This window comes from Poecilia formosa, unplaced genomic scaffold, assembly GCF_000485575.1.
Source record: "Poecilia formosa unplaced genomic scaffold, Poecilia_formosa-5.1.2 Scaffold30, whole genome shotgun sequence".
In the NCBI taxonomy this organism is placed as follows: Eukaryota; Metazoa; Chordata; class Actinopteri; order Cyprinodontiformes; family Poeciliidae; genus Poecilia; species Poecilia formosa.
The window spans coordinates 3612317-3625908 of NW_006799969.1; the positions used below are offsets into that span (position 1 = coordinate 3612317).

Below are 13592 nucleotides of genomic sequence, written 5' to 3' on the forward strand. Positions count from 1 at the left end.
TGTGGGTATGAAAACACCAAATTAGAGGTTTAAATGATTTCCAAAGAATTTTAAAAAACGCTGAGCATATTTCTCAGAATTGTTTTTTAACTATTGTTATTTTTAATAAGGAGATAAAGATAGCATGAAGGTTGTTTGTTTGTATTATCAAACCATTATTTAAAAGTCTTAAATATGCCTCGTGCACTTCATGCAGAATCTGGATTGAAATTTTTAGTCAAAATTTGGTTTGTCAGAAACAGGAAATGTTGGTAATCTTTCATTTAGATCCTCTTAAAAGTAAAAAAGCAAGTCAAGTTCATAAAGAAAAAATTAGGATAACAGGACGTACCCAGACCAGCAGGGGGCGGTAGACAAACAAGCAAACACCTCAGTGATGACGGTCCTTAACGTGGCTGAATAGAGACATCTTCTTGTCTGCGCTTGAAAGAGGCAGCAGGGCACCGAGCCGAGGCTCCGTGGTGCTGAAAGGACAGCTCCCCCGCTTTCTGACAGCTGCAGGTAGGCTCATCTGTCGCCATGGAGATAAATTAGACAAAATAAAGTGATCGTCGTCATCACCGGCAACACTACACATCATTCTGCAGGGAATTAGAAAGCATAGCTGAGGCGTAAATGTGCGTTTGACACGACATCCTATCACGCTGTTTAGGTATAAGATAGGTAGATTTAGGTTTAAAGTGTTAATTTTAGTCTGAAGGTTTTTATATCCAAAGTTCGCTCCTGCTCTAGGTCAGTAGACCTCTGAAACAAGGATGAGATATTCTTAGTATTCTCAGTGGCACCTGAGAGTCCCTAGATCCTCATTTGCTCAGAAATTAGTTCCTGTCGTCTGCGGAGTTGTGTTTTCTTCACTCAATCTTTGTAGGAAAAAAACCCAAACTGTGTCATTTAAACGTAAACTCTGTAATTTCAACTCAGATAGAACTATGGTCTGGAAAATGAATACACTCAGTAATGTTAAAGAACTTGCTTTTATACTAAACTATGCATTTTTGCACTGAGATAATATTCAGCCGTATGAATGAGTGATTTTTTATAACCACCTTTCAGTGCACATCCAGCTGCGAGTCTTTAGGAGTTTGACTGTACCTGCTGTGCACGTCTACGGACGTAAATATGTTCTCCAGTTCTTCTTTTCCAAATGGGTTTAGTCTGGTTGGATGGAAGTGGTTTTGAACACCAATTCTCACATCTTGACACAGAGTCTTAATTGATTGGAGGTGTGGACTTTGTTTGGACCATTTTCCACACTGGTTTCAAGTCCTGCATGTTTTCTTTCAGGCTTGCTCTGTATTTTGCTGCGTCAGTCTACCAGGTTTCATGGTAGAGGCTGTGTTTCATGGCATTTTTGCATTAAAGCTAATAAGTAAAATTTTGGTTTCATCTCTGCAGCAGAGCATCTTTCTCTACTTGAGACAAACTTCTTATGACTTTCCTTCTTATATGTGAGATGAGAAAGCTTGATATATTTTTTGATAAACTAACCCTAAATTTCTCAATAACTCCTCCTTTGACCTGTTTGGCAATTGACAGCACTTGATTATATTTAGAGGTTTAAGGAGCAACTAAGAACAATTTACATCACAGTTTTCTGAGTTTTTTAAAAGGTGTATATTTTTCTTCCAGTTGAGTTACTCACTAAGTTGTTCTGTTATTAACTAGATATATTATTCCAATTTTTTTGTTTATTGTCTCCTTTGCTCTCACACAGATATGTTCACCCGGATGTTAAAGCTGAGACTGCTTAATGCTGTAGCGCCTGCGTACTTCTTTGCAGCTACAACAGCTACATTTATTTTACACTTTTGCCTCTTCATCCCGACAATCTTCCCCAACCCAGACACGTCGCTGAGGAGCTCCTCAGCCCTTCACACAACGGTTTTCCTTTTCCTGATGTTTAACGCTTTGGGGAATTACATAATGACAATCAAATATCCGGCCGAGAGTGACAACGAGATTGCGATTCCAGTGTGTTCGCCACGTTGCTCGGACAAAGTTGATTCCCACTACCTCCTTAATGGCCGTCATTTCTGCAAACTGTGCAGGAAGGTCATTTTCAGGAGGGATCACCACTGTTTTTTCACTGGAAACTGCATCGGCAACAAGAACATGCGTTACTTCATCATGTTCTGCATCTACACATCATGTGTATGCATGTACTCTTTGGTTCTTGGCGTGGCCTTCCTGACAGTCGAGTACTCCATCTCCTTTGAGAACCCTCTGACCTTCCTGACCCTCCTACCTCTGTCCACCGCCTACTTCTTCATGGGTGAGTTTTCTAGTTTAATCCGATGAGGAACCACTTTTACTGTTTTTTGCTTCTGAATTCATGTAATCCTTTTTCTCGTAGGCACAATCTCCGGCCTGCAGCTGTTCCTAGTGCTGATGCTCTACATATGGTTGGGCATTGGCTTGGTGTGTGCAGGTTTCTGCTGCCAGCAGGTGCTGCTGGTGGCCCGGGGGCAGACCTGGTGTCAGATGCAGAGAGGGGAGCTGGTGGATAACCGCAGCCCCTGGAGAGCAAATCTCAAGGATGTGTTTGGCGCCCGCTGGATCCTTGGTCTTATTCTGCCTGTGCAAACAGTGGAGATGTACTCTGAAGACACAGATGGACTCAAGCAAGACTGACAGTTGTCCATTTGTCTCAGTAAGAGCCACTCTTAGGTCAACCAGTTGTTCATTTTGCAGAAAATAGTTTTTCGGCATTTACTGTAGGTGGAAATTAAGTTTTAATCTGTATGGATGCTTTACGATGTTTGAAATTTACAATAAGATAGCTGATAGTTTCATCCTCTTACAGGTAGGAACCTTATAAGCAATGTGAAATAAGTGCTTAGTATAAATGTTTATTCTTAAAAAGGCATTTCTAAAGGCAATATTAGGAAAAATGAGTTATGTTATACCTTCCTCCAGAGTCTGGAAAACCGATCATCGGTTTACATCCAATCAGTAGTCTATACAGCATCCTTTACTAAGGCAACATATCCGTAGCCTTAGTAAAGATGTGTAAAAAGGCCTTAAAATAAATACAGCTTTTATTGCAATAGCATAATCCTATTCTGAATATTTAAGATAAATGCAACCCGTCCTCTCAACCATGCCATAAGATTTATTTTGTATCCGGTTAGTGATTATGCAGTTTTTCCTATGAAGCCTTTCACCTTGTCAGGGTTGCCAGGGTCTTTGGAAGCGATATAGGCCTGCAGCACCACAGACACTTAATCAGAGGAACAGACGCTTGTCCACATATTTTGTTTCAAACCCATGCTTGTTACAAAAGACTCCATCTTAAGGACATGGATCCTTTAAACTCTCTGTAATCTTTAATGAAGCTGAGGTATTGATATTTGTAAATGTCAAGACAGAAAAAGTAAATTCCTAGATTGCATCCCAAATTTCCGTATTAAACTTTTCAAGTGTTTGTGTTGTTTACAGTTTTCAAGTAGCCACTTCCTGACTGAAGCTCTGCACATGTCTGCCTTACATGAATGGCATATTTTTTGTTGTCTTTCCTATTCTGAATAGATGAGAGAAGTGATAGTATGTAAACATTTTTCCCCAAAAAAGGAAAAAAGTGCCACATCTGTAGTTTTATTAGTTCTAGATACATGATCTCCCTTCAAATAATAACTTTACTAAATGTTTAATGTGCTGTGACTCAAGGCCTCACTTTTACACATCTCTTTTTGGCATTAAAATAAGCGAGGTGGGTGCTGTGCTCTACAACAAGCAGGTTTCAAAGCAATATTATGTGTTTGCATTAGGACACCCAGGTGGCTATGCTTGCCTTTAAAGCTTTGTGCTGTGTAACTGCCAGTACCATGCAGTGTTCTGAGATTATCTTTCCTAACCCTAATTTGATTCTACAGTTTGACATTCAGGAAACCAGGGACAGTTTTCACTGTTAAATTAAGGGCTAACAGATGAAGAAAGAGTTAATCGGCAGCATAAACAGCCAGACTCCGCAGGACTGCTTGAGTTGAGCCTGGGGACATTTTCTACTCACACTAATGTTTTTCTGAATGAAAATTGTTGAAGGAAATGGAGATAATAATATCCAGGGTATTATTCACAATGTGCCATGCTTATAGGCGAAGATTTGGTATCTTCTTCCTCTGCTAATGACAGGATAAGTCGCATTAGAACAGGATTTTATTCCCCGTTTCTGATGCGTCTACAGCTGCTTAGTCAAAAGTTGAGGGCGTTTTGGTGTTCAAGGATAATTTTGGAGACAATGTTGCCTATTTGTGTATTGCAATAAACGTTTAACTGATTTAAAACCACAACAAGCGGCTACTTTTTACACTTTTATGAATGACACATCCTTAGCTAGAAAAATAACAAGAGGAAATGATCTCAAACAGTTTAACACTTGACAAAGACAAAACAGAATGCACAAGTCACAAAACCAAGCAACAGCAGAGTAAAAAAAGAAAACCCCATCCTCTTAACTTTAAATATCAATATCTTGCCAAAAACCAATGATTAATTAAAGATTTAAACAGAATTACAACTAAAGTTTTTAACAACTGTAAATTTCAAATATGAAGGTTTTCACAATATAAAGCAACTCAGAAGTAACATCTCAGTAGATCATCCAAAAAAAAAATCTTCGGAGTCCTTTGAGTACATTCAACTTCCCTCTACATGATAAAAAGATTTACAAAACTAAGCTGAAAATCTAAGCACAGAAATATGAAGCACAAACATGAATAGACTTAAAAAGGCACAGGCATTAAGATAAATATTTAGATTCACATTATTTCTTCGATACACAATGCTCAAGTGAATAAATCTGGGACCAAAGTGCAAGTCTAAAAGCTGTCATGTTTTTTTGCCAGAAAACCTTTTATATCAAGATTTATAAAGCAAACATTTACAGAAAGAATAGAGATGGCAACAAAAGATCTAAAATCTAAACAATCATATGGCTGCAGCACTTTCATTGCTACATTTCTGTTCAGTATCAACAGTTATTTAAAAAAAGAAAGAAAAAGAAGATGGAGTAAATTTCACCATGAAACTGGCAAACATCTCCATGTCACTTCTTAAGATTATTCACAACTCTTCCTTAAATTTTTGGTCACACAGTTATGAGGAATAAATAATACCAACAGTATTATGTTTAAAACGTGAGGGGGAAAAAAAAACAAACAAAAAAAAAACACACATTTTACTATCATCCACTGATGTTTTCTTGGTAAATAAACCATGATGGGAAAAGAACCAAAATAGTGGCAGAAATAAGCCGATGAAATTATCAAATGCATAATAAAGACGAAACTTGATGAACCAATTTAGTGTCAGAAAAATAAATGCAGTCACTAATTAAAATTAGAAGTGACTGAATAGTTTTTGTAACAAAGGTGATCAGTGTCACCATTTTCAAACTTACAAAGGTTTCCAAGAATAAAGAAACTTTATATTTGGTTTTCAATGAGCTGCTGAGGGAAACTCCCTTGGTAACCAATCATCATCAGAATCCCTCACTAAACTCAACCTCCAATAGTTAAAGATAAAATTATTGTGATGCGTTTAAAGTAACAAAATTCCATGAATTTTTGAAGTTGGAAATTTTCCTTGGGAGTAAATGAAAAGAAACGAGCAATTTTAAATACTTAAAGTTGGTGTTGCTCATGGATTCCAGATGTAGCTTGGAAAATCACAAAAAAAAAAACAAACATATTTCATACAAGTAGACCTACACATATCAAAGCTATTCCAGTCACATACTCTGCTTATTAAAGGGTAAAATGACCACATCCTCTACATGCATTTTGCATTCCTCCATCACATGCACAGATGATTTCTACAACCTGGACGGCTGACATTTGTCAGTGAAGAATTTGAGGACAGGGTGACTAAATGCAGCCTGAAAAATCTGAGCAAGGAGATTTTTACTGTCCATGCTTTCAATTACAAAAAGGAAACCATGCTTGATAACAATATTTATTATTTTTGGAGTATGGTGTCATTTCAGCTTGTTTAAAGGCAGGGGGTAGGCTTTTAAAAATCTGTTTGATGTTTAACGAAATAATTAATTGTTCCATGAAAGCAATTAAAACCTGATGAGACATATTGCTTGAAAATGCAAAGCTTTGCAATTGTAAAATTTATTGAATTTGTCATCTGTTCATGGTAAAACCAAATGTTTATGCTAGTATTTGGAAATGATGTGAGAGAAAACTGTCAAGTTTTTAAATTAGGTTATCGCTTAAACTCACATGAAGTTTCTGAGAATTTTCTACCGCTTTATAACCTTAATTGTCAGGTATTAAGTCTGCCACTCAAATGTGGTTTCTATGTACCTTTTTTATTTTTAATCACAGTCTATTTAAAGTGCACAGCTTGAAAAACAATATACAAGTTATTCAAATTTTAGTCATCGCATGACTAATTGGAGTCATATTGACTCCATTTGATAAGCTATATTTTGGACAACATATCTGTCGTCAAGTAAAACAGATACAGCTGTGTACCTCAAGTTATTTCTGAGCAAGTTAAGCAGGACACAATCAATATTAACATAGCCCATGTAATACTAATTACATGTTGCATGTTATTTTCCCGCAATTAAAGTTACTGAGGCATTTTACCAACTTGCTGTTATATCAGGGACAAAACAAAAAAAAGAAAACATCCCTGAAAATGACTGCGTTGACGCAGAAACCTTGATGAAAAACATTAGTGACCTCTGTCTGTTACTGCATCCACCAATGCAATACAATAGTCTGCAGATTGTTTCAGACAGGGTGAAGAGGTGAAAAGCTGCAATCTGATTTAGATAAGTCACAATCTGTTTGCCTGTCCTCGTTTTGAAGTACGTGGCTTCAAAACGAAGCCATGTACTTTGTTTAGAAAATGCACACATTTATCAAAAAACAATCACATTTAGCTGGTTTCAGCACTTGATATGCTGTCTTTTTAGCTTGTAGTGACCCAGTTCATCCAGCTCTTTTCTCCCAGTGTAATTCAACTGCTATGACTATTCACACTTTAATACATAAGGCATTTGCTCATGCATTTAACAAGAATTCGAAGTTTATAGTAAAAACAAAAAAGCATGTTGACCTGTTTGTTAGAGATGTATGACAGACATCAAACATCCGTCTGGCTAATCTGCTATAAGGCATGCGTTTCTTAGGCATTTGACACCGACAGCCAGAAAGCCACGCTGCAAGTACCACTTTCATCCATTTCGCATCAGAGGCAGATATTTTGTTAAAGGCAAGGGTTTGAAACATAAGCATGCCTCCAAACTCCCGTTGATTACAGAGACTGTGCTTCAGATTCATGTCAAACCAGCAGTGCTAAATGTTTCAGGATTCCTGGTTTCTACATTGTGCTCTGCAGAAGTATTAATTTCCCCTCCACTTTCTAACATTTTGTCATATGTGGCAAATAACTGTGGATGGCAACAACAATAGACAATTCTGAGATTTGTGTGGCGTGCATATGAATTCAAACCTTTTAGTTTTACATTAACAAGTAAGTTTTTTTTTTTTGTTCCTCCCATTCCAGCTCATTAAAAAGGTCTAGGGCCAAATATTAACTGACCTTTTGAAAAAAATAAAAAAGACATTATATTTTTTTCATAAATATTTACAACAGCAACTATTTTATTCCTAATCTATTTTTAGGTTTTGATATAAATAAAAACATTAATCTTTTTCAAAAAGGTGATGGCTACATTTTTGTATACTAGATACTGTGATATTTGCACAACATAAGAAAATTAGATCTAAATAAAAATGACTGGTACTTTTAGTATCATCCTGTTTTGGAAATTAAATCATTGAATGAAAACAGCTAAAACCTTTATTGTTGTTATATCTACTTTTAAAACAGTCGTTTCTTTATCATTTTTAAAGAGTTTAGAGCCATTGCAGAAGAACCACTTGAGGCTCCGGACCCACAGGCTGCAGACTCCTGGTCTAGAAGATAAAATCCCAATAAGTTGTTGTTTGTTGTTATAAAGTGACAAAATGCGTTAAAGTTTCAAGGGGTGTGTGAACTTCTGCAAGGCACTGTCCACCTACAGCCACCTGATGAAATGGTGAAAGCTGAGCTGTGTTTGTCATAACAATGTGACACATTCAGCATCTGATGACCTCTTTATTAATCCTCCTGAAATCAGATTTAGAACTGCTGGTTACGTCCACAAACAAGTTACGCTAGGACACTCTGAGCTTTAACCCCGAACTGCTCCTTTTCTGTGTCCTGCAAAGACGACTGGAGTTTAGTCAAGAGCTGCGGATCCCCGCTGCTCAGCGCTTCGAGCAGCAGAGCCGTTTGCTTTTGCAGCAGGTGCAGCTGGCCCTGCGTGCGCTTGTTTTCTTTGATCAGTTGCTTTGTGCGCAACGTAATCCCTAGCAGGCCAGACTTGTTGAGGATGTTGTAGGTATTGCTGAAACGCTTCAGTTTGTTGCTGTGCATTGAGATGGGATCCTGATACTTCTCTGCAGGCATGCTGCCATCATCAGATATGCTCCTCAGCTCCTCATATGTGAAGTTGGCTAATGAGCTGGTTTCTGTTGCTGCGGTCAGAGATTTGTCAGAATCTTGCTCCTGACTCTCAGCACCGTGAGATTTGTTGCTTGATGCTTCAAAGTTGCAGACAGCTTGAGCTTGCATCTGCAGATCTGACAGTGGGCTGTGGGAGATGTCAGGCCTCTGGGGGTCATGGCGTCTCCTCTGTCGCTGCTCATATCCCGCCGTTCCGTTTGCAGTCAGCCTAGATGTTTCCACTCTCTTAGAGGGCGAATCCACTGGGTAGGGGGCAATTCTGGGGTATGACTTGAGGATAGGAGTGTAGCTTTTTGATTGTCGCATGCCGTCAGAGCCAGCTTTTGGAGAGCAGTTTGTGCCATTTGATAACAATGGCTGAAGAAGAACCACCTGAGATTGGGGCATCACTTCCATTGATGAAGGAAAGCCCCACTGTTTCTCTGGTGGAGCCATTGGTGATGGCTGGAGACAGAAAACAAAAACCATTTTAAATTTACTTTGTAACACCAGTTTAGTGGGTGATAAACATAAAAAAAAACTGTTTAACCATTGAGAAATGGTCAATAATACAAAGAGTTCTATGACTTAACTTTCTTGGTTGTCATAATGATACAACAAAAATCACATTTTACTATTCTGATGATTGCAATCAGATGATTTGTTTTGCTTTTCACCAATCAGTAAACACGGTATTCCTAAATGCTAACAAGCTGCTAACAACAACACTCTTGCTGCTACTGCACAATTTAAATGGCTGCTTCTCAAGGTTCTCTGATGATATTATAAGATGGAGGAGGGAAGTGGAGGAAAGATTGAACTAGCCAGATGCAAAACCTAAGAAACACAAAACCCTGGCAATTTGAACTACCAACACAAATCCCTGTCTGATCAGTTGGTTGATTAGTATAGTGTGTAACACTATCCTTGTGGGAGATCCTGAATTTGATCCCCAGCAGAGGATCATTTTATTCAGAGTTTCTGCCAAGTAAGCTGATTTAATAAGCCTGATCTTAGAGTTTACAGTTAAGAGACAACAGGAGCAACAGACTCCAGGACAACTGTGCGTGTTTGCATGTAGCTGCAGCATGGGGGCAGGTCTGAACATCTGCCATCTGAGAAGTACAAGACCAAGCGGTATTTTACATGATTTGTTGCGTGTGTCAGAAATAAATGGCACTTAAAAAAGAGGATTTAAATTCACTTTCTTTTCCCTCCAGTGACTTTCAGCCAGACAGATTATGCTGAAGTCAAATGAAATTTATTTACCAGTCAGACAATGGTACATGAGTTGGACGGAACAAAATCAGAAGAGGACTAAAACTGATTAACAGAATCTCTTTACAAAAAGTGTTTAGATTTTTTGCTAAAAAAAAGAGAGATGTGGGGAAGCAGTTCCTACACTAGCTCCATTGTCTCAATGCCTAATAAATAAATAAAAATCTCTCTGCAAAACATAATTATGATTGGCAGGATAAAGATTCAAAATTGCCAGAAAAATTCTTCTGTTCCACTTCTTTCGCTTTTTACAATAACCAACAAATGCTTTTAAATCTGACTGTTGTGCAACTGAAATTTAGGACAAAGGCAACATACACTACTCAAACAAAACTTCAACGATATTACTACTCTAGAATTTATTTAAAAATGTAAGAATTTATAAATTAAAATAAGCTGAAAGGCTTACAAACATAAAACTGTCAGTATAGGAGTTACAAACAGTGAATTATACAGTGAGATATGGTGCATGTTGTTCTATTTTACCTGCTTTAGGACATAGTTGTTCATAATGATCATTGGGGATAGTCCAGGATATGAACCTCCTACCAAGGCCACCTGCTGACCAGCTGGTTCCTGCCCGATTATCGACCCATTCCTTCCAGTATCTTCCGAGTCTGTGACCTCCACTGCACTGAGGTACTCTGAGCTGGCATCTGACAATGAGACATATGGGTCTGATCATGCTTTAAAGTCAACAGGTTTGTGCTTTATGCTGTGTTCAGAGAGGCAGATCATTAGAACTATAAACAACTCAGACACAGATACGCGAGTCTTCGCCATGAAGAACAGGACAGAATAAACCTAATGATGGCGGCTGAATCAAATTCAGGTCAGCCTTGATCATAGAAATAAAGGTCATCGCCTGCAGAGCTCAGTGCACATTCTGAGTGTGAACTAGATCTCCACTTTGGATTTGGGTTGACTACTTTTCTCTCAAACAAATGTAGTTTCTAATAATAGAACTGGTCATTTGAACACACAAGTCAATAAAATGAAATACTGGCTTTAGCAACATAAGCAGGTATTCTGATGCTCAATGCTCAAACTATCTAATTCTTAAATATTTCTTACATTTTACAAGAGGATTTTTGCTCTTGTGTAAACTAAAATAATAGTAATATATATTAAATGAAAACAGACTCAAAAACTGGAAGTTTATTACAAATATTTAAACACCCTTTGTCACCGAGACTGATCTAGTTTTTGAAAACTCAGCAACAAGTTATTTAATATTTGCTCATGATTATTTAATGCTAAATATGTTGAGTATTTACAGTGCAGGAATCTAAGAGACGCAGTAGCAAACTAAGTGTATATCTAAGAAGCAATGTAGCTCTGAACCATTTTAAATCCAAGTGATATTTCACAGGTGTTATAAATTTCTTTTGGATACTTCAATGTGGAAAGAGGCAATAACATCAGATCATGTAATGCAGACAAACCTGAGAAGCCTGAATCTCTTTCCAGGTCTTGTTTGGACATTCTCATCTGCGCTGTTGTTGTAAATGGTGGCAGTCTTTGTGTGTTCAGTTTGTTAAAACTGCTCATTTTGGTATCCACTGGGGAAAAAAAACACAATGGGAAGTTAAATAGTACCAATATTTTTTCCCTCAATCAGGAAAGGTGTTGCAAGTTATCTCTTGAATTTAGGGTTTGAAAGATTAAAGACAAAACTGGAGGGCTTTAATTTCACTCACAAAACATAAGGAAAGTTTATTCCTAACCTACTACAAGTAGTTAAGTGTCTTGGGCGAGACAAGGCATGCCTTAAATATGGTTATATGTGAGCAGTACAAAGATAGCAAAAACACTAAATAAGTTATAAAGGGTATAAAGAATCAAAATCACAAATATTATTCATAAGTATCGCTAAATTAACTGTAAAAATGAATGAATTAATTACATATTTCAAATGACAAATTTAGTAAATAATTAAGACATGGAGCTCATTTTAACATAATTCATTATTTTGATGCTTCTTTGTAACAGTACCCTTGAATATATTTAAATGCTCATCAAATAGGCATTCAAATCTGACTAGTTAATAGCAACAAGGTCCTCTACAGATGAATTGTCTTGAATAATTCAGTAATAGGTCCATCCACAAACTTTATCTAAAGGCAGACAGATATAATAAAATCTGGATGTACTTCAAAAATACATCCTTAAAACAATAAAATACAATGGAATAGGTACGAATGCTATTTCAACAACAAATATTAGAGCCACATTTATTAAAATATATATTTAGTATATTATTTTGCATTGATTTGTCATTTTTAACACAGTACTCAACAATTTAAGCAATAGCTTAATGATGCATTTCCATAGTATAGTGACATTTCATACAAAAATAGTGGTATCTAATAAAAATTAAAAACAGATTTCAACTGAAATAAAATCCATATTAAACACGGCTGTTTAAACTTTGGCTATTAATTAATAAATTCTAATTTCACTGAGACAGCCCAGTCAGCTTACTTAAGTCATACAAAACATTTCCAGAATTGAGTCAGTTTCCTGACTTTTCTCACGTACATTGTCATCACATCAATAAGTCTGGTCGATTTCTGAGATTAGTTTACTTCAAACGCTTCAGACATAAGTGTATTGACCTCAGAGGAAATTGATCTTTCTTATGATTTACAGAATTAGTTACCTCTTTTTTCATTTTTGAAGCGCAGGTTTCTGGGCCTGTTTTTCACTTATTTGATATTACCTTATTTCTCTAACCACCTACCCATATGCTTATAAAATAAAATTCCAGTGTATTAGATGTCAATGCACCTTATCTTGCCTAACGCTTTTTATTAATCTTTTACATTTTTTTATCCTCTAATTTGACATCATGGTGTGCTTTGAACATATATATTTTGAGGTAAATCATCTTAACTATCCAGGACTTGATTAGGTGAAACATTACAAATTTGGCCCAATTACTGAATTAAGCGTTCGGTTCAATGGCCTGCAATGCTCCCGCAGCCTGTACTGTTAAAGTACTATTTAGTAGAATGAGTTACAGTTTCACTTCTTCGCAATGAAGTATGAAGCAAATTAAATAAATAATGTTTAGTGTGCATAAAACGTGTAGTGTGTCAAGTACCATTGTTTAGACGAGCAACATGCATTTTTTTAATCAACTGCTACTAGCTTTAAAATTGTTAACTTTATCTTAATGCAACAAGGGTTCAACAGAAGCAAAAACAAAAACATTAGCTGCCGTTTCCCTGTTTACAGGGTGCTTTCCTTTGTTGTTAGCACAAATAGCTAGGTAATGCTAACCATGTTTACTTTAAGCTAACTACGACGTCTTTACGAAAAAGCAACTAGCTACTCGACAAATAGCATTTTAAGAAAAACTTACCAATAATTCGTTTTCTGTAAAACCGATATTTGATGATAGTGACATCCAAGTTGCTACTTCAGTTGCTGCTCGACACTGCCGAAGAAAACATTCGTTACGCCTCGCTACCCGTTCTGGTTTTGACCGTCATTATGTCTTACAGGCAAACACATTCAAACGTTTACTTTGACTTTATCGTTTCTTAAGTGATGCAGGTGAGTAAGACTTTTATCTTGAAAGGTAAACTTATAATTGTACGCTAAGGTGGGCTTAAGTAAGAATTGTACGACGGTTTCCCCCTGCAAGACATGACGGAGGGCTCAAACAACCCATGGTAACATGACAGGTTTCTGCAGTTGTCAAGGAAACCACTCAACAGTTTTTGTTATTCTAGAAGACAGGTGTCAAACTCCAGTCCTCAAGGGTAACTGCCCTGCAACTTAGATGTGCCTCTGCTGCA

General features: G+C 37.0%; 2 protein-coding genes across 2 annotated transcripts; one reads left to right on the forward strand and one right to left on the reverse strand.

The window, feature by feature from the left end:
- The first annotated feature begins 351 nt into the window (after positions 1 to 351).
- zdhhc22 (zDHHC palmitoyltransferase 22) lies at positions 352 to 5141 on the forward strand. The gene is made up of 3 exons (XM_007549334.2): positions 352 to 501; positions 1715 to 2272; positions 2354 to 5141. The coding sequence occupies exons 2-3, from the start codon at positions 1717 to 1719 to the stop codon at positions 2629 to 2631; spliced, it is 834 nt and encodes a 277-aa protein (XP_007549396.1). The 5' UTR covers positions 352 to 501; positions 1715 to 1716; the 3' UTR covers positions 2632 to 5141.
- On the reverse strand, positions 4357 to 13470 carry LOC103136195 (CLOCK interacting pacemaker). The gene is made up of 4 exons (XM_007549336.2): positions 13154 to 13470; positions 11232 to 11348; positions 10273 to 10442; positions 4357 to 8973 (listed from the first exon to the last, which is right to left on the reverse strand). The coding sequence occupies exons 2-4, from the start codon at positions 11335 to 11337 to the stop codon at positions 8173 to 8175; spliced, it is 1077 nt and encodes a 358-aa protein (XP_007549398.1). The 5' UTR covers positions 11338 to 11348; positions 13154 to 13470; the 3' UTR covers positions 4357 to 8172.
- Positions 13471 to 13592: the final 122 nt, after the last annotated feature.

Coding starts and splice junctions, on each gene's coding strand:
- zdhhc22 (XM_007549334.2), top strand. CDS start 1,717: ATGTTCACCCGGATGTTAAAGCTGAGACTGCTTAATGCTGTAGCGCCT. Junction 2,273..2,353: donor CACCGCCTACTTCTTCATGG/GTGAGTTTTCTA, acceptor TTTTTCTCGTAG/GCACAATCTCCGGCCTGCAG.
- LOC103136195 (XM_007549336.2), bottom strand. CDS start 11,337: ATGAGCAGTTTTAACAAACTGAACACACAAAGACTGCCACCATTTACA. Junction 10,443..11,231: donor AAGAGATTCAGGCTTCTCAG/GTTTGTCTGCAT, acceptor TCTCATTGTCAG/ATGCCAGCTCAGAGTACCTC. Junction 8,974..10,272: donor ACAACTATGTCCTAAAGCAG/GTAAAATAGAAC, acceptor TTCTGTCTCCAG/CCATCACCAATGGCTCCACC.